Source organism: Hippopotamus amphibius, chromosome 6 (assembly GCF_030028045.1).
Source record: "Hippopotamus amphibius kiboko isolate mHipAmp2 chromosome 6, mHipAmp2.hap2, whole genome shotgun sequence".
NCBI classification, from domain to species: domain Eukaryota; kingdom Metazoa; phylum Chordata; class Mammalia; order Artiodactyla; family Hippopotamidae; genus Hippopotamus; species Hippopotamus amphibius.
The window spans coordinates 74,559,049-74,583,860 of record NC_080191.1 but is presented as its reverse complement, the minus strand read 5'-3'; the positions used below and the strand labels follow the sequence as shown (position 1 = coordinate 74,583,860).

Genomic DNA, 24,812 nt, shown 5'->3' with positions numbered 1-24,812 from the left:
GTTTCATTGTCTCGATGAGTTCTTGTCATGGAAGAGTCAGATGTCATTTCATCTGAGCTTTAAAATGTTGAAGTGATTTGCTAAGGCCTTAGAGGCTCTAAGACTCCATGATGGGTCACCCTGAAGTAGAATACTTATTGCCTTTAAGCATAAAGCCAAAGCACGTGGGATTTTTTAATTGTAAGACCAAAGGAAATGGGGCAGCAGGGGCAGTTTTAGAACTTCTGCAGTCACTAGGAGAAATAAACCTGTAGAATATTTACCTTATTACATAATTTACTAAAGTGAGGAATGCCAGTGCAGGAAACTGGGGTAGCAGGAATAAGTACTATTAAGCCAATTGCAGATTAACTGATACTCCTAAAGGAATTTATTACATTTATACATTATGTATGTTCAAGAACAATTTATTCATAATTTCTTAATGACCGTGAAAATTACAGTGATATTCTGAGAGGTTCTAGTTGCAATGTTAGCGTATTATTGTTGGATTCTCAAGTACTCCAAAGGTGCTTTGATATATTCCTGTTCGGGGTTAACAGTCTACTTTTCTGTTTAAACATCACAGGGATTACACATTTCTCTTCTTGCCAGTCTTCCTCTAACGGTGTGTAAATATGACTGGTCTTTTTCTCTTAAGCTAAATGTCATCTTTCTGGCTTCACTCATTTGCTTTCTAGCAGCCTCCCCATGTTAGCCTTGCCACATGGTCAGTCTTCTGTTTGGTAGGCTTTATAAATCCTAAAAGTTCTAGTTCAGAAACAGCTCTAATAAACCGAGCACTGGAGGCTGTAGCTAAGGAAATTCATGTATTTCTGACAAAAAGAGCTTAAAATCTCAATGTTAAAACATTAGTTGGAAAACTGAAGTATAGTTCAAATTCTACTAAATTAAACTATAGCTGTTACTGGAAAGCATCAGACTCCACTGTCCATAAGACACGAATAGAGAAGTGCTTAACACTAGCCTAGTTCTAATTTTTCACATAGTATGAAAATTGCTTCCCAGCCAACTTGTAAAAGTACATTAATGATTTTAGAAAAATAGAGAATTCAATAATGACAGTTTTGGGACATTTTTGGTGGATTTTGGAATACGACCTTGATATAAGTTTTAGACCGAATGTTTTAGATTGGTCTCATTTTAAATTCAGAATAAGTATTTAAAAACGAGTTATTCTGGGATGATATGGTTAAATCTCTAATGTAGATCTGGAGAAACTACAAACCATTCTGTATGCTTGCTTGGACATTGCAGAATTGCTTTTAAAAGGATACTGGATAATTTCATTCCTTTCTTCTGAGGTTACAGAATTTGCATCCACTTTTTCAGCAGCTGTCACAACTGTTGCAAAAGCCTTTTGAGAGACAGGATGGAAGAAAATAAGAATCTCTGTAGCTGCCAAACATCTTTTACTGCCCTTGATGGCTCTTTATTTAGGCCAGGCCAAGTGCTGCTGCTGCTGCTGCTGGTAGCTGACACATTTTTTAAAAATTATACCAAATTTCAGAGTCTCAAAACTACACTGATGCTCACTGTAAATAAGTACACATAAAAGATAATGGAATGGTTCCTGAAGAGTCTTATATTTCTGAGAACTAAGACATGTGCAGAGAAAAACAAGAAATAAAACTATTCAAAGTTGAAAAGCAAAGGATGCCCTGTATTCTCTACTCCCAACCTCCATCACCCAGGAAAATGCCTATTTTTCTTGGAAGCAGTCAATTATGCATGTTATTAAATGGTGACAAGACATTGGTCAAATAGGGCCTTTAACAAAGTTAATTTTAAATATTCTAAAGAGGTAAAGAATATTTATCTTAAAGAATAATAACAGTTATCCTTTGCCTTGTACAGTATTCCTTGTACTTCCTGATTGCTAAATCTGTTGTGTAGCTATTCCAATATTTTCTTTTAGGCAATAAGGGAAATGCTAGTTAATAACATACTTTTCAATTTTGTGGAATAACAGAGCTGACCTAAACCATGTAGCTTTTGCTAAACATACTAAAATGTACTTATTTTGACCTGGCAGGTTTGCACCACTGGCTTGGTTGAGGCATGTGGGATCAGAGTACAGGGATTTGGGTGGGACTTGTGAGCAGTTACTGCTTTTCTGGAGAAGCTTGTGAGGGGACTTACAATGCTTTCCAAACCAAAGACAGGGCACTGAAAAAATGAGATGAGTTCCTAAGTACCAAAAGTATAAAGACCCCCCAGGAAAGTTATCATGGATGGTTAGACACAGAATACAGCTTGCTCTTCCCCCCGACCTACCTCTGACCAGTCCACAAGGTTGATTAGCCTGCTGCACTCCAGGTGCAGTTTATATGCTATGCAGATGTCTGGGGCGACATTTGGAATGCAACCTTCTTCACTTCTCAATGCTTCATTCTAAAAGTAACAGTAAGCTAAGATAACTACCTTTCAGAAACGCGGAGGAACAAAGGCAGACGTTAACCTAACCTGAATTTTAGGAAGCCAATAAAGGGAGTCTTTGGTTTCCTTTATTTTGTGACTTGCATTTACTCTCCAATAGTTTGCTGGTTGTTTAGGATGAGGTCTTGGTCAAAATCCCCCTAGCTCCTAGTCACTAGATGAATACTCCCAGGATCAGAAGACAAGCATATTTTTCATTTTCATCATAAATTATTAATTTCTTTTTTCATTTTAATCATACATTATTCATTACTGAGACTCTAATGCATTTCTGGTTTCCATAAGTTTATGGAATTTTGTGGATTTTCAAATAAAATGCCACTTCCAACATTTGTAATTAACATTTGTATTTCAGCAATTACTATCCTGTTTTGATAAATACTAACACACCACTACCAGGGCTATAAGTTCTCTCTCAGAGAAGACTGTGCTGTCAACACTGCAGACCCTGACCCCTACAAAACCATCGGTGTTTTCTCAACCTATTTGAAATTGGTGGTTCTTATTAAGAAAGAAAGTCTCTCTCAAACATGCACACGGGAATTATACCCTCCCCAAAAGTGCTGAAATCACACCAGTTCTCTTCTGTGACCTACTACTAGCCAAAAATATAGATTTTGTAAAGAGTTTAAATTTGTGGTTTATATAATAAAAATAATCAATATTTTGTGCCTTAAATATGAAATTATTCAAGTATCTCACTACCGCTGTCATTGAAAACCACTGATTTACATCTTCCTACTCAGTATTCTCTCATAATGCTTTAGCATGTTAGTTTGTGTGCCATTTTGCACAGGAAACTCGTACATCGGCACTCTCTTCATAGGTTCTATGGAGTCACTTGTTAAGTATTCTCCGTTGCAAGATTTCTAGGTGCTTAACTGAGTTGATAACTTATTAACAATATTAATGCAGCAAATTATCAACGAATTATTTTATGTGTGTATATATAACTGAAATATAGCTTACTGAAATGTTTAAAGTGATCACATTACCTGGTCATGAGAAAGTTAGTTTTAAAAATTCTGAACTGTCTTGAACTCTCCATTTAAAGCACAGCTTGGAACTGGCAAACGTGTCTGGAGTTTAGGAGTTTTATTCCCAGCAGATTGCTGGCTGTCCTCTGTACTCTACTCTGGAGATACTCTGAGTAGATAGAGCTTTTTTCGGTTTAAAATTCAAGATGAAATTCCAAAGTATTTTTGTTTTTTTTTTTACATCAGAAACAATCATTTGACTCTTTTAAGTAATTTCACTGGGCCATATGGTCTGATTTATTATCTGCTGTTATGTCTGTAAGAAACCTTCCTTTATTTTCAAGAGTAGTAGTATTACACTCAAGTCTTAGTGCCTATGGTCTGGTTTTATCACATGAAGGAGAAGACAATTACACGTGATCAAAAGTTGGCAATGTTAGTTCCCTGGCTTAGATAAGGCCCTCTAAGAACTCCAGAGAATTTTTTATAATATCTGAAAGAGGTGCAGCCCTGAGCTGCCAGCTCCCTGCTCATTAGAACGGCAAATTTACAATATTTTTGTGATACATAAAGTCTGGAGTCTGAACTAAACTGTCAGAAGAATGACTGCTTCTCACCTTGAGGTAATAGTATGGGTTGTTGAGTGCAGTATGGAGGGCGATGCGTGGGGCTGCATTCAGGTGCTGGCGAAGGGTGTGGGCAGCGCTGAAGTACAGCACCTCGTGCAGAGGCTGTGTCTCCGGAGGCAGGAGGTATTCTCTGAAACCGCCAAAGTCAGGTATCAGCTTTTAGGTAAGCACAGGCCTGTTTTCAACAGAACATTTTTGTCAATCCTCCGTGGAGGATTGAGCAATTTACTCACAAACAAAATCAACAACAACCGCAACCAAACAAATATCGAATCCTGTGCAGCTGCACTCAGAATTCTACCTCTTCCACGTAATACTGTTTAAAACTTCGACTCCTTGGAGTACCGGAAACTACATTTTAGTTCTGATTTAAACCTCTAGGAACAAATGTATGTAAATTACATTTCTGCTCAAAATCTTTAAGGGAGAATTTCTTAAAATATAAACGAATACTTTCTTAACTTATTTAGGAAATATATATCCATATTCCTTACAGCAGCGAACGTAACTCTTGGCAGCGTTAAACACAGGCCTCACACCTGGAATTACTAGGAAATTCTTTTTGGATCACAGAGTCATCCCTCATAGAAGTAATATATGTAAAGTTTTTTGCGTGTGTTACAATTCCTCTTTATAGGCAGAAAAGGCTAAATTTTAGCTCCAGAGTATTAAAAAACAAGCAAATCATTATTCATTAAAATTTCAATTATTAAAAAAAACACTAACTTGGGATTCTTCTTATTTATGAGCTAGATAATAAACCAATTTTAATGAAATCTGAACTTAAAAAATAAAGCATAAAACATTTCACTTTGAATATATGATGAGCCTATCAGCTGGTCTAAGCCGTGACAGTACATGGTTCCTGGGTGGCCCAGAGGGTAGCAAATTGGAAGGGAGAAGTTTTGGCATCCATAATCCAAAGACAGAGTAATAAGTTACTAACTCGATTAAAGCAGTTAACTCACATGCCTTCATGAAGATTCCTGGGACTTAGTCCTGGGCCTAAAGTATTTTGGTCACATGATAGATTTGTATCAGATCCTTTTCTCACTAGTACACACAGAACCAAGCAGTTCTCTCAGCCCAGCCACCAGGGAAATTACTCTTCTTCCTGGTGTCCTGGCTTTCTTCCCTCCTGGAGAGGATACCACTGCCTAGAAAAACCCCAACACACCTGCTCCACCCATGTGGTCTGGCTTTGAGGAAGGGAGGAAGTAGGGAGGCTATGAACCATCCACATCACTCCCCACCATCCCTGTCCTGCCCATCTCAAGAGCTCCTGGCCCCCTGCTCATTTCCCTTCCAGGTGTTGCTCCTTCACCAGAGTCAGCTGGATTAAGTTATTTAGCTGTAGCCTCAGGAATGGTTTCTGTGATGCCGGCCGCCTCCCTGGACAGCCGGCCACCCATTTGTAATTTCTGACTATAAACTTTTCCGATCCCAACCGCAGGCTGTTTCTCCCTAATCATTATACATGATGGTCATTAAAAGATCATGTTGGAGTCCCTGCTCTGTAATAAGGACTGGAAATCTAATAAGGCAACCAGATAGGGTCAATTTCAGAAAAAACTGTGTCTCATATTTATCCTCCTCTCCCTTTTTAATGTCTCTATGTTTAATGTTAAGAGATTCAGGTAATTTTGAAGGCGAAAGGCCCTTTTTAGATTTCCTCAAAGAACCTCCATCAGAGTCAAATATTTGCCTGTATTTTGTTTCCACTGAGCTACGTTAGTTGAAAACTAGTGACAAAGCATCATCATATATTAGAATTTTTATCCAACTGCAAATTTGGAGACTGGCACAGAAATCAGCAGTAAGCCTGGCACTGGAGCTCTGCAGGACCCTCATTTTGGACTCAGATCAGAGTCTACAAGCAAAAGAGGCGGTGGTCTGGGAGGAGCTGGTAGGACCACTTAGTATCCACAAGGGCTACAGAACTGAAGCTTGTATTTTGGTGAAAACAGTAACTTAGAAAGTGGCAGCTTATTCTGACTTCTCAGTATGTTTGGCAAGAGCACTGGGAACTCTGCTTCCTGGAGTCTATTGCTTATATTTATCTTTCGAGGACCTCTTTTCTCCAGAACTCCAAGCTCTGTTCAAACATCTGTGGTGTGGTCCTTGGGGACAGTGTGGGGAAATGGAGCGGGCCTCTGACAGATGTCAGCAGACTGGGATATGACTATGTGACTTTCCAAAACCCACAGCCTCTCTCTGGGCTTTAGCTGCCACATGACTCCTTGGGGCCCGTTTAGCTCTAACATGCTACAATCCTAATCTCTTCCCTGCTGGGATACTCAATCTTGGTAAAGATAGTACATCCTGGTATGGAAATTTTTATGATTTCGTAACACAACACATTTCAGTCATGCTCAACTTTATTTCACTAACTGCTCAGAAAAGTAAAAAGTCAGACATATTAGGTCAAAGATCATGAAAGGGGACTAGCTGGTTGGTTTCAGAGCCTACAAATTAGGATTTGTGAGAATGCAGAATGCAACATGACATTTGACCTACAAATTATGCCAAATTACATTGTAAAATTATTTTTAGTAACTACAATGGTCACAACTTGGTAAAAGGGAAGACCCAGGAGTTTGGGGCTAGAAACTACAAGAATAGGAAGGCCCAGTAGGGCAAGGTTAATTCTGTGAGTTCTCCAAGGTCATTTCTAGCCAGTAGGTCACTTTAGCATTGCACTGTATCACGTTCATATGACATATTTCTCTCACTTTAACCTTCCTTTTGTTACACTTGGTTGATCGTTTTGACCTCTGTCCTGACATTAGTAATTTCTCCCCAGTGACCAGGAACAATGACTCTGCCCCCACACTGTCCTGGAAAATGGAACTGTTCACTTTCAAGAAGAACAGGCAATTTATCAGAAAACCACTCTTTGTCTTCAATAACTGACCTGCCTTCTTTTTTCAGTATTTGATTTTATTCAGCGCCTAGCCTGCTGCTGAGTTTGAACTGCCATTAAAAAACAGAATAAGCAATGACAAACCAGTTTTTTCCTACTTTTTAACTATGAAATCATTTTATTTTTCAGACTTCTCATTTTTTTTTTTTTTTTTGGCATGTCCCAGCTGCAGGTTAGGTGTCTGATTTTACAGAGCTACATAAAGCCGACTTTCGGGAAATCCAAAAATCAGAATGATTTGGGTCTCCCAAGAAAGGAATCATCTTAAAACACAGGTACAGCTGTCAGACTTCTAAACTGACTCTGAGTACTGTTCTCACCATGCGTGTGTGCTGACGTGCTCATGAGCTGCACTGGTATCCCTCAGAATTAGAAGCCCTTTACTCAAGATAGAAACAGGGCATTATGGCTGGGCTGGTCTGTCTGTTTTCTGAGCTTGGCCCAGATACAGCATCCTCCAAGCAAAGACAGTGCAAGGAAAAAATGCAATGCAAACACTCTGTTAGCAGAGAAGGGGAAAATGCTCACTTTTCTGTTTCCATCCCTACCCCCATCCCAGCCTAATGAATTAGATCAAATTTAAACCTGCATTCTTGAACTGGCAGTAAAAGAATGAACTAAGTCATCTAATTTGCCACCTTAATAAGGATGGGAAAGGAAACAAAATTACAAGTCTAAGCTGGACGGAGGGACTCGAGGAGCATAAAGTGTAATCTAGAAGCATCCTGGACTGGCTAAGCTAGCACACCAGGGTTATCTGGGCAAAAAGACGGATTCTTAGCTCTGCAGAGCAGCCAGAGACTCACCTCACCAGACTGTCAATGAAGCTCACAACTTGTTCTCTGAGGACTTCAAACTTGGTCTGCCTCTTACTTGCTCTTCTTAACTCCTTCATTTCCAATAAGGACTGTGGATGAAAGAACATGCCTCTTCTGGTGATTCTGAGACAGAAAGCCCCTCAGAGGGGAGCTCCGCTGCCCAGGCAGAGGCCGCTGATGAGGTGCAGAGAAATAACCCGATCAAAATGAGTTGTGTTTATCTTTTATTTTTAAGGACTGGGAAGAATCTCTCCTAGGTATTTTGCTTCAAAAATTATCAAGTGACTTCTCAGGGAAAGAAGAGAAGGGCACTTCGTTACTAAGTTATAGGGCAAAGTGCTCTCGAGCCACAAGCTATTACTTCATTTACGAAAAGGACTTACAAGAAGAAGAAAAGAAAACCCTTGCTCTTTGCCATGCTAACAGAATAGATTCCATGAGTTTTGTTTTGCTGAGATTGGTATTTTATTCTACGTTTATCATAACTTGGTATCATGGTAAGAGAAGGTTCTTTACTTTGACAACCAAGGACCTAAAGTTAGAACTATCTGAAAAAGGCTATAATGGACACACTGTGGCTCAACTTCTGCACTATACTCAATATGCATTTTTTTTTTAAATCAAGAAAAGTATCAAAAACTAATGAGTCAGACTTCCCTCGTAGCTCAGTAGTTGGAAGTCCGCCTGCCAGTGCAGGGGATACAGTTCGAGCCCTGGGGTGGGAGGATCCCACATGCAATGGAGCAACTGAGCCCATGCGCCACAACTACTGAGCCTGCGCTCTAGAGCCCACGAGCCACAACTGCTGAGGCCCACCCACCTTTAGCCCGTGCTCCACAGCAGGAGAGGCCACTGCAGTGAGGGGCCCGCGCACTGCAGTGAGGAGTGGCTCCCGGTCTCCACAACTAGAGAAAGCCCCCGTGCAGCAACAAAGACCCAACACAGCCAATAAATAAATAAATTTTAAAAAAAAAGTCACCTCAACTTCAAAAAAAACAAAAAAAAACCCCCAAACACTGAGTCAGTCTCTTTTGAATCTAATTTGATCAAACTGAAAAACAAATATATCAGATAATCAGATTCGTTTTTGCAACCATGTTCCCATTTTCCCTTATTACTAGTTAATGCTTTCTCTCTGAGGCTATGGGAACAGTTTCCACCTATACTGGCTAGTAAATTCCAGACTTCTACAAGGAGAATGAGGGTAGCAGTAGGATAAACAGGATGTTCAATTTATAAGTGAGTTACAAAGTCTGCTTTTGTTCCTAGTTGTGATTTAAAAATGAAAACAAAAACATCCAGGCAGAGCTAATCTAAAGCATCAGGGGATGCATCAGGGGATGTAGCTGGAAGGAAAAGAAAGTGATCTGACCTTCTGAAGATGATAGAGGTCCGTCTTCTGAAGCCCCTTTGACTGTGACTCAGGAGTATCTTCTTCCTCTTTGGCTTCTGCTTTTAATACAAAACCAGCATATAGCAGCTTGGGTAAATCCATTTAAGAGAACAAACATTTCTACTACTCCAAGGGAAATAAAATTTCATCCTTTGTAGTTGTTGTTAAATGTAGCAGGGGATCAAGTTTCCATCAGATAAATGATTTCTTCCAGAAGTGAAGGTCAATAAATATTACTTAAGTTATGCTGCAGAGATGTCTTAAAAAAAACCAGCTACTGGGCTTCCTAGGTGGCACAGTGGTTAAGAATCCGCCTGCCAATGCAGGGGACACAGGTTCGATTCCTGGTCCAGGAATATCCCACATGCCGAGGAGCAACTAAGCCCGTGCGCCACAACTATTGAGCCTGCGCTTTAGAGCCCGTGAGCCACAACTATCGAGCCCATGTGCTGCAACTACTGAAGCCCACATGCCTAGAGCCCATGCTTCGCAACAAGAGAAGCCATGGCAATAAGGAGGCACTGCAACGAAGAACAGCCCCCGCTCACCGCAACTAAAAAGAAAGCCTGCGCACAGCAAAAAAGACCCAACACAGCCAGTAAAATAAATAAATTAATTAAAAAAACAAACAAACAAAAAAACTGGCTACTGAATTTAAAAAATATAACCACAATGAAAACAAAACACAAACAACCCCCCCACCCCACCCCCCACCATGAAACCAACAGGAAAAAAATCTCCAAATCTTTGTGCTGCTTTAAATAGCTTTTAAAAAACAAACAAATTTAAATTGCGGTCCTTGATTATGCCATGACTGACGTAAACGATACAAACCTACATCCTGGCAAACTTGGCCTCGATCTTCCAATTCACTATATTTGACACAACACTATTTAAGTCTGAAGTGGGCAGTGCATAAAAGTTTTGACATAATCTACTGAAACACAAACTGCATCATGGTTCTCTGACAAAGAAAACAGAAAACCATATCTGGTAAAAGGTAGAGCTGTGTTTCCAGAGAACATACGGCTCTAACAGCCTCTTCCTGGTGCAGGATGGGTTTTAGGAATCTCACATTCACGTGGCTTATTCGGCCAAACCTAAGATAGGAAGAGGCAGCTGGAGAATCTGTCTTATTCTCAAAGAATAAATTTCTTTTTAGCTACTGATAATTCTTGGTTCAAGAAAGATAAGATTTAAGGTTAAAATATCTAATAAATTCTTTGTCCCATTTCATTAACATGTAGCAGAGCCTTAAAAATAAATCTGATATGACGCTCTGACCTACTGAGCCCTCCAAATGTAATTTTAAACCTAAACTCTAATAACTGTCAAGGAACCAGAGATGGCATATAGTCAAATATTTCCACCTGTCCAATATGGAAGGGTGGGGTTAATTTCACTTTATTCTTAACAGTGTGTCACTTTTGGAAATCGAGGAGTACATTTATTCAAGACACTGGTATTGCTTCAGCTTATAAAATTGTTTATTCTTCAGACTAGTAATCGTCTAATTACCAACCTTCTCATTTCTAAAAGCTGCATTTCTTTATTTAGTATTAGCACATCACAGGATTTGTTCACTAGCTTATGTTACATGGACTCTAATTAAAATGATTATAATATCTGCAGTTTCATTTTACAAAAAAATCCAAGTCCAATTTTGTAAAAGACTGAAATTTAATTTACCTTATATTCTCCTAAGTCTTTTACCCTATTTATATCCTTAAGGGTGGCCCCTCACTGTGCCAGTGACCATATTTACGTGGCAATTGTGAATTGGTGAGAAAAAATGAGCTGGTGGTTAAGAAGCTGGGTGCTACCCTAGCTAGCTATGAATCTGGAGCAAGTTCCTTTCTCTTCCTGGGCTTTAGTTTCTGTTGCAACTGGACTCAATAATCTCTATGATACCAATTTCCAGCCCTTTAAAATATTTATGATTTGAAAATGGTTCAGCTCCTGCTGTCGTGCAAATACAATCTAGAGCAGTGCCTGCGCATGACCTGGAGGGAGCCCCTGGGATGGGGGTGGCACTTCCTCAGGCTCGTGCCCTTCCAGTCAGGCAGACTGGTTCTCTCATCTTCCACTGGCTCAGCACTCACTGGGGCCTAGTGCTGCAACTATGGAGAGAGAGGGAGCAATTCAGCAAAAGCAGTTTCCTAGATCCAAAAGAATGCTTGCCAAACACAGAAAGGACTGACAGGGACATTCCAAGTGAAATGTATTCACCATGCCATGTCTGATCTCTGTGCTTATAAACCAAGTTGCCTCTTTTTCCCAGACTCCACTAAAAATTTCCCTAAACAGGGGAAAATAAGACATGCACAGTCATTTTGTTTGTTTTACCGAAAGAGTACCATACTTTGGTGCCAGAAACAGCAACGGAAGAGCCCATGAGAAGTTAAACATCAGTATCAATCCACAGAGCCCCCTCAGAACAAAGAAGTCCTGGAGCATCAGAGCGCAAAACAGGCTACCTGTGCACAAGCAGGCGCCCCAGCATTCAGCAAACAACGACTCCTGTGCAGGTTACACTAGATAAAGGAAACCGTGCCCTCCAATACTGAGGAATACCAGGCTGCTGCAGCTCATTTAGGACTGAAAGATTCAAGCTTTGTAAATCTGATTAAAGCAAACCTCATGCATATTTTGGTAATCAGCATACCAATGAGCCTCACTGCTGGGAAAGCAGTTCACAGCTATTAATTTTCAGGCTTACAAATAATTTATGCAGTGTTTTTGAAATCTATACAGAACTTGATGAAATGCTTAAGAAAAAACATCTAAAAGGAGTCCTTAATTATGATGCCCTTCTACTCTCTCCAATCTTTTTGATTTCTTCTTGCTGCTTTTTTACCCCCTCTAAGGTAAGCCCTCAAAACTGTCCATCTGGAGAAAGAAATTTTTTTCCTGCTCAGTTAGTAGTTTTCATTGTTTTAAACCAAATCTGGAAGAGAACCGTCTGGCCAAGTCGTGGTTGTCAAGATGTGCTATTCTGAGGCTTATATATACTGACTGATATACACAAACTACGTGATCTCTTCATCTCTCAACACATCAGAATGTGGGGTTTTCCAGGTTATTAAATGACTGTCATAGCCAGTAGAATTGGCCAGATACTGTATTCTCACCATCAAGGCTCTGAAACTGGGCCAGGAACTCCTCTATTCTCTTTTCTGTGTTGCCAAGCTGCTTTTCAGAAGAGGACTTAAAAACCTTGAAACATTTCTGAAGCATGGTCATCAGTTCATCCTTTGCCAACATCCTAGAACAGAATTAGTGACAGGAGATGTAATATAACTGGAAAATCAATATACTTAAAAAACACTGTCTACATTTTAAATGTTTCTGGTCAGAAGAACATGGTGTAAAATCCTTCATTAGTAGCCACCGACTTTTTTTGGAGAGATTTTCCTCAATGTATGTGAAACTCAGAAGTATTCAGAAGAGTTCTCATGATAAAGCTCAACGTGGAAAATCTGCAAAGATCTGGGCTCACAGCCCGGCTCTGGCACTTACTATATTTGTAATATAGAACAAGTTACTAAACATCTTTGATCCGTGGCTTCCTTGTCTGTAAAATGGAAACAGGAACTCACTTAGATGGAAGCTTAAGAATTCAATGAGAAGATGCATTTGAATGAAGACTCTAGCACAGTGTTCACCACACAGCAGGCATTTAAGGTTAGTTTCCCATTCTTTCAGATCTAAACGTAAATAAGCACCAAAAAAGTCTGCTGAGCATATAACACTCACGCTAAATGAAAACTTGTTTGAAATGATCAACATTTCAAACAAAAAAAGTATATCAATGATTTCTTTACCATTTTAGTTAGGCTCTGTATCTTCTATGGACTTTATTAAGACCAATCAGTAAATCCACTGAACTTTAAACAAGTAGGCAATTCTATTTGTTCTATAGCATACAGTGACTGTGTAACTCCTTCAAGGCCATAGAGGAAATTTTTGTTAGAAATGGAGAAGGAACACACATATTAAGGCCGTTTTCAGGGCCATTCCTTATAGGATCTCTCTCTGAGATCATAATCAGTATCAGATGAAAGTACAATGATTAAAAGTTCTTACATTAATCATGAAAGAAAACAATCGGCCAAATCCAGAATCTGGGCCATTCTGTAAAGAAACTATCTTATGTTTGACATTTTGCATAATAAAACATTTGAGGAAAACACTAATATTACTAAGTTAGAAAAAAAAAAACAAAACTAACTAGACTATGATTACCTAGAAATTAAGCTGGTTACTTCAACTAAAATTTAAATGCAAACCAAAAAAAAGAACAAAAACCAAAATAAAAACAAAAGTCATACAATTGAAAGTAAACTTTTTTCAAATTTTAAGAAAAAATATAAAATCTTCTCTTCCTCTTTCTACAACAATGAAATAATTATCCAAAGCGTAATTTTTATCTGTGAATGAAAGGCAGCTAATAAACAGATCAAAGAAAACCAAGTCAACACATTTAATTCTTGATTACATATGAGATGCTTTAACATTTCTGATTTTCTATTGCCCAGATGGAGTCAAACTATTAAGAGAAGAGAGTTAACTCAAAGTCAGATACACTTGAACAATCTGTCATCCCCGACCTTTAGCCCTACACAAACAGACTAGATCAGCATCTCCAGGTTCCAAGGCATCAGGAGCACCGCTTGCTGGAAGGGCAGAGGCTGAGGAAACGCTGTTGGAGGTCTCACCCCCATCAGTAGCACTGAGGGCTAGCCTGCCAGGCCACAGCCAGCCAACCTCACATCTCTTTGCAGCTTACAACACTGAATATTGAGGAGGGCGAAGACCAGCCTATTACTCATTTTCAGGATGTAAGAAAAAAATGGCATTATGTCACATAATTTTGAAATCAAACTTTACTAGTCATAATTTTTAATGTGGACTTTGATTGGAAGGGGTAGCTCTTTCATCTCAGGTATAAACTTCCAGGGATTCAGACAGTTATTACTCTTTTTATTCTTAGCCAAAGACTATGTTCTTATTGTTTCCAGGGTAACAAAAGACCTTACACTTTTCCAAGTACTCTCAGGTTTAATATAAAACAAGACTTGAAGTAAGGCTGATTAGAGCTAAAAATGTGAACAACCCAATAAAGTCATTAATTAAAAGTTTTCAATTAAATTATATACATAAACACAAAGAACCAATAAAGATGCCTGCTATCAGTATTATTCAACATCATTCTAGAATCTATTCTACAACAAATTAAGAAAAAAGCAAGTGGCACAAACATTAGAAAGGAAGATGAAATTTATTGTTTGCATATGATATGACTGCAATGTTAAAAAGTCTAAGGAAGCTACAGAAGTATTAAAGAGTACAAAAGGCTGTGTAGCTATGAGGCAAATACGTGCGTGTGTGTATTTACACACGTTTTATACTGTACATTCACATGTAACCAATATCTTATATTAAACTATGGAAAAAACAGCATGTTCAAAATGGCAACAAAAACTCTAGAATATTATAACAAATGTGTAAGACATAGCAAAATATGAAAACCCTGAATAAATAGACATTTTTAGTTCTAACCCTCAATACTGTAAAGATATAAATTCATTCCAAAGTAACCCATATTTTTAATACTTTTTGAAACAAAATTCCAGTGAGCATTTTTTAAAAGCCACCCCCCCCAATCATTCTAAAATTTATCTGGAAAAATAATTGTTCCTAAAACAGAGGAACAATGTGTGCATACTTAAGTGTGTGTAGTGGGGGCTATTAATATAATCAAAAGGTACATGCTATAGTGATTAAAATCTGATGGTATTTTGTATAGGAATAGGCAGGCCAACAGAAGGAAATAAGAGTCTAGAAAGAAATCAAGGTACATATGAGAATTTGGTAATTGACACAAAGGTAGCACTTCAAACCAGTGGAGGAAGAGATGGGGAGTACTGGAAATAAAAAAAAAAATAGATCACCACCTCAATATATTTCAGAAAGAATAAAAATGTGTGTATTGTATGGGCGTGGGGAAAGAACTAGTCCATCAATCATGAAATACTAGAAGAAAAAAAGAAAGCTATTTAAGTCTGATAATACCCAGCATCAGCAAGAGTGTGGGGAAACAGATACTGATACATTGTTGGTGCAAGTGTATTCTGCTATGTTAGTGTTTATATTTTAGACTCAGAAAGTCTATGTATTTATTTTGTGAAAATAATTATACTAATGTGCAAACACAAACACCCTCAGTGATTACTGTCTGTAACAGAGAGAATTAGAAACACCCTAAACATATATCAAACAAGGGACTAATTAAATAAAGTGTTACACTTTCAAAACAAGGGATATTACATAGCGGTGAATTACAATGAAGTAATACAAGTGATGACAGCTTTCTATGCACACATACATATACGAGCTGTCATTTGATCTCCACAACACTGTATGGTATAGATACTATTCTTATTCCCATATTAAGAGATGAGAAAACAGAGGCACAGAAAAGTTAGGTAACTTGTCCAGAGTCTGGTAACTGGCAAAGCTGGGATTTGAGCCCAATCTGGTTTGGCGTCCATGCTCTTATCAGCGATGTTATAGTGCATCTCAAGATGTCCACAGTAGAATAGCAGGTGCAAAACAAATAACTACCATAACAGAAACCAATCAGACAAATAAAAAATAATAATTAAAAAAAAAAAGCAAGTTGTAGAACATTGTATGTAGTATGTTTTAATATATGTTTGTGCCTGGAAAAAAAATGTGAAACTACAAATTGCAAACAGTGGATGACTGGCTTTCAAAGTTATACAACACAAGCAGTAATGTCAGAAAAGTACTATTATGTTTTTATTTAGAATACTATTCAAGTGACTCCAACAAGCACTTTGGACAAACCAGACCTAACTGAACAAAATTAACTGAAAATCACTAAAAAATAAAAAATTAACTGTATTCCCAAAAGTTTGTTATATATAGCAGTCCAAATAGAAAATTAAAGATTGGGACTTCCCCGGTGGCACAGTGGTTAAGAATCTGCCTGCCAATGCAGGGGACATGGGTTCGATCGCTGGCTCAGGAAGATCCCACGTGCTGCGGAGCAGCTAGGCCCGTGCACCACAACTACTGAGCCTGTGCTCTAGAGCCCACGATCCGTAACTATTGAGCCCAGGTGCTGCAACTACTGAAGCCCGCACGCCTAGAGCCCATGCTCCACAAGAAGAGAAGCCACCGCAATGAGAAGCCAGCGCACCACAACGAAGAGCAGCCCCCACTCACTGCAACTAGAGAAAGCGCAAGACCCAATTCAGCCAATAAATTAATTGATAAATTAATTTTTTTAAAAAAGAAACCATTCATTCATTCAATAAACATTTATTGAGTGCTTACCAATACCAGGCACTGTTCTGGGCATTTAGGATACATCTCAGTGAAACAAAAAACTCTGTCCTCATGAAACTGACATTCTAGCAGGGTTGGGGGGTGGGGTGGCAAAGAAACAACACAATCTCATATTACTATATATATACTCAAAATTGGCATTATGGAAAAATATTGAGCAGAGTAAGGGGGGAGTGTTTGAGACAATGCAGGTAGGTTTCAATTTTAAAACAGTTATTAGGCCTCAATGAGAAGATGGCAAACATGTGAATGAGGTAAGATAGCCACACAAGAATGTAGAAGAGCTTTTCCTGAGAGAGAACAATGCATGCAAAAGCCCTACAGTGGGTGTATGTCTGCCCTGTTCAAAAAAAAAAACAACAAGGAGGCCAAGGTAACATAAGTGGAAGCTGAGACCAAGTAGTAGGAGATGAAATCAGAGAGAGAGCATGGAGGGCTAGATCATGTAGGGTCATTGTATAGACTGCAGTTTTATTCTGAGTGAAAATGGGAGTTTTGAGCAAAGGAGTGACATCATCTGACATATTTTAAAAGGATTATTCTACCTGCTATTTTGAGAAAAAGCTGTAAGGGAGCATGAGTGGAAGCAAGGAAGCCAGTCAGGAGGCAACGGCAATGATTCAGACGGGAGATGAAGGTGGCTCAGATAACGGTGGTACCAGTGAGGGAAGGTGACAAGAAGAGGCCTGGTTCTTGAAATATTTTGAAGGCAGAACCCAAGTTTTTGGCTTTGAACAGATCAGAAGGATAGAGAGACTGCAGGAAGATTCTAGGTTTCAGGGCAAAGATCAGGCTTTCAGTTCTGAACATGTTATGAGAAGAGTGTCAGATATCCAAGTGGAGGTGTAAATACATAAGTCTGGCAGTCAGGTTTTCGATTAAGCCCTGGGGCACCGCAATGTGAGGATGTCAGGGAGAAGAGAAATCATCAAAGAAGACTGAGGGGGAGAAGCATGCACTGAGGTAAGAGGAAAACCAAGAGAATCTAGGCCCTGGAGGTCATTAAGGAAGGAGTGATGAACTGTGTTAGATGCTGATAATAGGTAAATGCAAATGAAGACGGAATTGAGCATTAGATTTAGAAACTTGAGGGTCCCTGGTGACCTTGATCAAAGTATACTGATGGAGTGCAAAACCCAATCAGTTAAAGAGAGGATGAGAGGAGAGAAACTGGAGACAGTGTGACAATGGTTTCTAATTTTGGTGAATTCCAATTAGCATTTGCTGTGAAAGAAATAGATTAAAATTGAAAAGAAAATACAGTTGTCCCTTGGCATCTTTGGGGGATCAGTTCCAGGACCCCTTAAGATACAAAAATCCGAGGATGCTCAAATCGCTTATATTAAATGGCACAGTATTTGCATATAACCTACACATATCCTCCCAGATACTTTAAATCATCTCTAGATTACTTATAATATCCAATACAGTGTAAATGCTATGCACATAGTTGCAAATACAATACAAATACTATGTAAAGAGTTGCCAGTGCGTAGCAAATTCACACATTTTTTTCCTGCTTTTTGGAACTTTTTTTTAAAAAATATTTTCAATCTGTGGTTAGTGGAATCCATGGATGTGGAACCTGCAGATACAGAGGACGAACTGTATCAAAATCTAAAACTTTGAAAGCCAGCACACCAGACTAAAGAGAAAGTAAAAACAAACGTATATAAGACAGGTCTCATTAACACTGAAAAAGCTATTTATCTTTAACCAACATGATTAAATGATTACCTCACTTTTGGGTAAATGGTTCAGAAAAGGCTTGTGATACTTAATGTGTTAAAAGCTTTATAGGCCGTTATTAAAAAAAAAAGTTTCCTTAACTAAGACAGAAAGAGAATCATTTAGCAATCATTAAAAGCAATCATCCCGCAGGGCAACGAGTGTTCTGCTTCATCATGCAGAAAGGCAATACTTTCTGGTTAGGTAGTGATTATACAAACGTCTGATTGAGAACACGCTGGAAGGAGAAACTGGTCAATCCATGGCTAATGCAAAGACCTTCTGAGTAATGAGTTCTCAAGTTCTAAAAAGACACTATCACGTATAAAACAGCTTCAAAAAATATTCAAATATTCAAAGACAAACCTGCAAATATATCAATAAAAACTAGAAGAAAGCAAAACAAAAAAGGCTTACAAACAAAACAAAAACCAGTCATCAAGACTGTCTCCTTCCAAGACAACAAAGCAATCACATATGATCAAAACGAGTGAAACAGAAACCAAAAATATGCATAATTCCTTCTAAGCTTTGATATTTCATATTAGAGGCCACTTCCTCTGAGAAACTGCTTAACCTCCCAAACAGAGGTTAACTGTCCAGTCTACTAGTTCTTTAGCGCCCTAGACCTCACCCAGCGCAGCACTTATTACCCTGTATTATACCTGCCTGGCTACTTATCCACCTTAATCTCCCACTCGGCCAAGATTCAGTGTGGGTAAGGACCAGGGTCATCTTTGTCATTAGGTCAGTGACTCCACATACCAATTATTAAAAAAAATTTTTTCAATGGATGAACAAGGCAATGGCCATGCAATGAAAATGAATTTCATGACCTCAGGTGACGAATAATTTCTCTATTTTCAAACTGGCTCATGTGGGGGAGCACATGGAAGTCACAGGGCCCTCTGCGGAATACCATGCTCTTTTTAGCGTGTCAAAACGAATCAAGTTAATTCTATCATATGGTGAGAGACAATTTTAGTAAGATAAGATATATACCTATTTTATTGATGCGCTACAAAAGTATAACCCTGAGTTCAGCAGAAATAATGTTGTCAAACAGTTTGATTGGCTATTCCTGATTTTTAAAAATTAATATTTCTTACCTATCTGTTCATTTTACTAGCAAAAAAGTGGTAGTAGGCACTAAATTTTTAATAAAAACTTAAAATACAAATGCAGATTTTGTTTCTGTTTACTGAGATAAAAACCACTGCTCACTATCAGCAGTGGAATACCTTAGTCTAGTTTTAGAACCAATTTGAGATCAACTGCCTAAAGCCATACAGCTTCTTTTTCTTTGACGGCTTCATTTTTTCCTCAGTTTTTTTGTACCCCTTTCTTATTCCTCTTTACTGTCCAGAACAGTGTTTCTCAAAGTGTGGTCCCTGGACCACCTGTCCAAATGTGGTAAAGTCCTTCTTAAATGCAGATTCCTGCTGACCGCCACATCCAAGTTCCCAGCAGTCAGATTCAGAATCTTTGCAGGGAGGGTAGAAATCTATATGTTTAATACCTCGGCTGATTCTTAGGTACGCTAGAGCCTGAAAATCCTAACTCCGAAAACAGTGCCACTCAGCACCTTCTGCTTTAAAATGAGCTTCAACAATTCAGCAGTTTGTCTGATTTTACCGCCAGCCTTCAGAAAATTGTGGAGGACCTGATATGATAGAAATCCACAATTAGCACTCCCTGTTCTAAAAGAAATCGTAATTTAGTGGTGCAGTCTCATACAGCTTCCGTGTGTACGAATCTTGATCATCAAAAGTTAGATTATTGCTATTTAGGAAGCACCTCATAGACTGTGGAGCTGTGTCATTTTTCATAACAAGAGCTTTAAATATCATCAAAAGTTGATCTGCAAAGTCAGGAAACAATGCATTATTTAGATTCTAAACCTCTAGCCCCTTCGAACTAAGCTAAACTGATCAAATGTTAATATTATTGCCTGAGTCATGTTTTTTTAACTCAGTGAAAGCTGAGCTGACCTGCTAATATATTACTGTTTAACTCAAAAGCCTTATTCAGAAATCAGAATAATCTCTTTCAGCCTAAAGTAAATTCCTTCAGCTATCAATCAACATCAATTTACAAATCTGTTTCTGTAGCAAGCTCATAAGGTTCCACTTGGGATAAGCAGACTAGACACTGTGGCTCCTTTCATTTACATGCCTGCACGCTGTGCCAAGATGACTAGTGTCAAGATGGGAGGGGGGTCTGAGTCCACAGAAGCTTGCTCTGCTGGCTCATTTTAAAATTCTGGGTATGCTCCCAACAAGGACTACTGGCCACAAACCCATATACACTTTCCTTTTATACCACCTCTCATTGGAATAGGGCTGAAAAATTGACTGAACTTTGAAGATTCCGATTTAAATTCCACCTCTGCCAACTGCAGAAAAGTCACTCAATGTTTCCGGCTTTGGTTTCCTTATTGGGGAAAAACAGTGGGATAATTCTAGAAGAGGGATTCTCAGTTGACGGGGTGTGGGGCACAGTAAATTCTCCTAAGAAGAGGGGCACACGTTTCATTACCCCACTGTAAGAACCACTGCTGTGGTGCTCCACTGGTACTGCTGGTGGAGGGGAGTGTGTTCCAGTCCAGCTGAGCCGCTGTGGGCCTATACGTTGAGGACTTTGATTATGTCAACCCTTTAAAACTTATTATTGAAGCATGGTTTTTTGAATTTTAAAAGTCTGAAAAGTTCTTGGTCTAGTATTTGATTTTTAGGTGGCTGTCTAGAAATTCTCTCCAACAGAAAGGTAAATTTTTCCTCTTAATGTCTTTCATAGCTGACCAGGAAAAGCCACTCACCTAGCTCACTGCTCGGTTAGCATAATTTTTACCACTTTCTGTTCCAAAATGGTGTTTTAACTTAAATATATCCTTATATAATGACACATGGTTGAGTGAAAATTAACCGACTCACATCTTGTATAAGAATGTGGTCTTCATGCTCCAACAGTTGACTGAGAGAGGAAAGATTATGGGAGTCATGCAGAACCACTGACTGCTCTCAGGTCAGTTTATGACATAAATGCACGCTCTCCACACATCAATGTCTGTTGCCTACATTTTAAAATAACTGTGATATAAAATTCTATAGGTCTTTTTCCACTCATGAATACTTAACATTTTTCAACATTATTACAAGTTCCTTGTAAATATTTTTTTAATTGAGATATAATTGACATATAACATATTAGTTACAGGTGTACAATGATTTGATATATGTGTACATTGTGAAATGATCACCACAATAAGTCCAGTTAATATCTGTCATCTTGCATAGTTACAACTTTTCTGACTACTATTACCAATTTTGCCCACCCACCCACCCCTGGCGACCACCAATCTGTTTTCTGTATCTATGAGTTCGGTGTTATGGCAGGATTTCCTTCTTTTTATTTCTGAATAATACACACACACACACCCCCCGCTTCCTTATCCATTCACCCACTGATGAACACTTAGGTTGTTTCCATGTCTTGGCTAGTGTAAACAATGTTGTAATAAACATGAGAGTATAGATATGTTTTTGAGTTAGTGCTTTCGTTTCCTTCTGATAAATATCCAGAAGTGGAATTGCTGGGTCATAAAGTAGCTATATTTTTAACTTTTTGAGGAAACTCCATACTGTCTTTCATGGTGGCTGCACCAATTTACATTCCGACCAACAGGGTACAAAGGTTCCCTTTTCTGCACACTCTCATCAACACGTTATTTTTTGTCTTTTTGATAATAGCCATTCTAACAGGTGATATCTTATTGCAGTTCTGATTTGCATTTCCTTGATGATTACTGATGTTTAGCACTTTTTCATGTACCTATTGGCCATCTGTATGTCCTCTTTGGAAAAATGTCTACTTCGGAAAAATCCTCTCCTCATTATTTTAATCAGATTTTTTTTTCTATTGAATTGTATGACTTCTCTACATATTTTAGATATTAACCCACCAGATACATGATTTGCATATATTTTTTCCCATTCAGTACGCTGCCTTTTAATTTTGTTGATGGTTTCCTTTGCTGTGCAGAAGCTTTTTAGTCTGATGTAGTCCCACTTGTTTACTTTTGCTTTTGTGCCTTTGCTTTTGGTGTCAAAGTCAAAAAATCATTGTTGAGACCAATGTCAAGGAGCTTACCGCTTACGTTTTCTTCTAGTTTTATGGTTTCAACTCTATGTTCAAGTCTTTAATCCATTTTGAGTTGATTTTTATGTATGGTGTAATATAGCAGTCCAATTTTCCCAACACCATTTATTGAAGACTGTCCTTTCCCCACTGTATATTCTTGCCTCCTTTGTCACAAATCAATTGCCCATGTAAGCATGGGTTTGTTTCTGGGTTCTCTATTCTGCTCCATTCATCTATGGGTCTATTTTCATGCCAATATCATACTGTTTTGATTACTATAGTTTTGTAATAGAGTCTAAAATCAGGAAGCATGATGCCGCCACCTGTGTTCTTCTTCCTTAAGATTGTTTTGGTTCTTCAGGGTTTTCCTGTGGTTCCACACAAATGTTAGGAATTAAGTACTTTTTAATGGTCACAAAATATTTCAACAAGTAGACCTATGGTTATTTAAACATGTCAGTTTCCAAATAAAAGGGATTTTTCAACAGAAATACTGCCATTAAAGTATTTCTTAACAAAAATTTCCAACTGGAAATGTTACTAGACTATGTTTCTAACAGTACCTTAGTTTTTCTTTCCATAGTAACATTCAGTGATCATTTTAACCTTTTCTCTTATGACTTCAATTATTTTAAGACAGGTGACAAGAATGTCTGGTTTCCGAAATTCAGGTGTTTCCTACTTAGAATGCCTAAACTGATGCGCGTCCCTGACTTTTTGTCCACATCTAATCTGTACAAAGGGGAAAAGAAGAATTCCAGTTTGGAGGTTGCCAGATTCCTTTCTCTTCTGTAGTTCCCAGACTCCTGCCTGCCCTTGCTGTAGCAGCTATTGTATATTTGATCCTTAGTGTCTTCAATTTTCCTATGTTTCTGACCTCAGCTTAGCAAAATGACTGAAACTTTGCTTTCTATTCATTGCTTCTGCTTTACTCAGATTCCCCAAATCCCTATTTTAGATCTTAGCAAAGAACAGTGGAAAGTATAACAGCTTTGAAGTTAGACCTGGATTAGAATCCTAGTTCTATCAACAGCTATGAGATCTCAGGCAAATCACTTAAACCCTATCTATGCTTCAGTTTCCTCAGCTGTAAAGCGTGGCTAACAGTGTCTGCCACAAAGGTACACTGAGTATTAGACTGGAAAATGTACTGAAAGTGCCCAACACAGCCTGGCACACTTCATAAACTCTGGTTACTATAGTCCAATAGTGCATACCATTACTATTATTGCTCATGTTTTCTCACCTTAACTTGGAATTGGCATTCTTGATCCCTGACTTGTACCCCAAGATTACCAGTGCCAGGGAGATGCAAAAGGGGAAGAACAAGTCCCTCCCTGACAAAGAAATCTATGAATTTGGAAATACCCAACTGGAAAAGGAAGGTAATTACTAATCACGAAGGTTAAAGAAGTAACCCAGCAAGAATCAACTGGGTGTTTGAGATAAGTATGTCAACTTGAACAGAAAAGAAAAGAAGTCGCAGAAACATTCCAGCTGAAGTATATAAATACAAAGAAATCTTTTACTGGCATTTAAAAAAATGAAATAAAACACAGCTTTTCAATGGTAATCTAGTTTCCACAGGGAGTTATTTTTCCAGATAGCATAAAATTAGTTTCCTATCTTAAGCTGCACCTGCTAGATTACTAACATTTGTATTATTAAGTCTCTGGACTTAAAGTGCTTTCAATGTGAATTTTCCTCCTACTGTTCCCATCTGTTCTTTTTTCGTGGGCCCAGGGGAAGCCAAGACTTAATAAATATTCAACTCTCAGACTTCTTTGTAATTTCATATAAGCATTTATATCCACTGAAGAAAATTATAAGACTGTGTGCAGAAACTTAACTCCACTTGATTTCCCTTTTCTCACTAGCCAAGTGGTCATTATTTTTACGAAAGACTAAAAAGTCACCAAACATATAAGAAGTAAAGCCAAGGAAAACAGATAATTATAACTTTAAAAGGCAAATTTGTCAGGGATAACAAGTGATCTTTGATATCTGATAACACCAAGATACCTTATTTATTCATATAATATGAGGCAAGTAATTTATGACTTAGCCAATGTTAAATTAATGTGGACAGAGCCAGCTCAGGTGGGGGAAGGCATTAAGGCCACTGCCTACCAGTGGCTGCTCCTCATCAAGGTCAGCAGTGGTTTCCTTCACAGGATGCATTTCACCCGGTGATGCTGCTCCTCCACCCAACCAGGTCGGGGCCACGTGAGCTTGCTTTCCACGACCACCTTCCCTACTGTGACAGCAAGCTGGCTGGACTGAAATGATCCACACCTAAATTCTCCCTGTGTAGTGTCAATACTTCACTAAACAAACTTAAAAAATCAAAAGTTCAAAATCAAGGTAAAACCAGCAAAGAAATGGATG

The 24,812-nt window shown here is 38.5% G+C and overlaps 1 protein-coding gene across 8 annotated transcripts in view; it reads right to left on the bottom strand.

The window, feature by feature from the left end:
- Positions 1 to 24,812, bottom strand: part of ORC3 (origin recognition complex subunit 3) — a 63,104-nt gene that overhangs the window by 5,227 nt on the left and 33,065 nt on the right. For 2 of the 8 annotated variants that reach the window (XM_057737719.1, XM_057737723.1), the window contains 7 exons: positions 12,311 to 12,444; positions 9,159 to 9,238; positions 7,775 to 7,875; positions 4,034 to 4,175; positions 2,278 to 2,394; positions 1,278 to 1,357; positions 369 to 782 (listed from right to left, as the gene is read on the bottom strand). In XM_057737719.1, the coding sequence (XP_057593702.1) occupies positions 677 to 782; positions 1,278 to 1,357; positions 2,278 to 2,394; positions 4,034 to 4,175; positions 7,775 to 7,875; positions 9,159 to 9,238; positions 12,311 to 12,444 (760 nt within the window). In that variant the 3' untranslated portion in view covers positions 369 to 676. Of the gene's footprint in view, positions 1 to 368; positions 790 to 1,228; positions 1,358 to 2,277; positions 2,395 to 4,033; positions 4,250 to 7,774; positions 7,876 to 9,158; positions 9,239 to 12,310; positions 12,445 to 24,812 lie in introns of those variants that run through there. The other 6 variants (XM_057737722.1, XM_057737720.1, XM_057737721.1 and 3 more) reach the window with 6 other exon arrangements.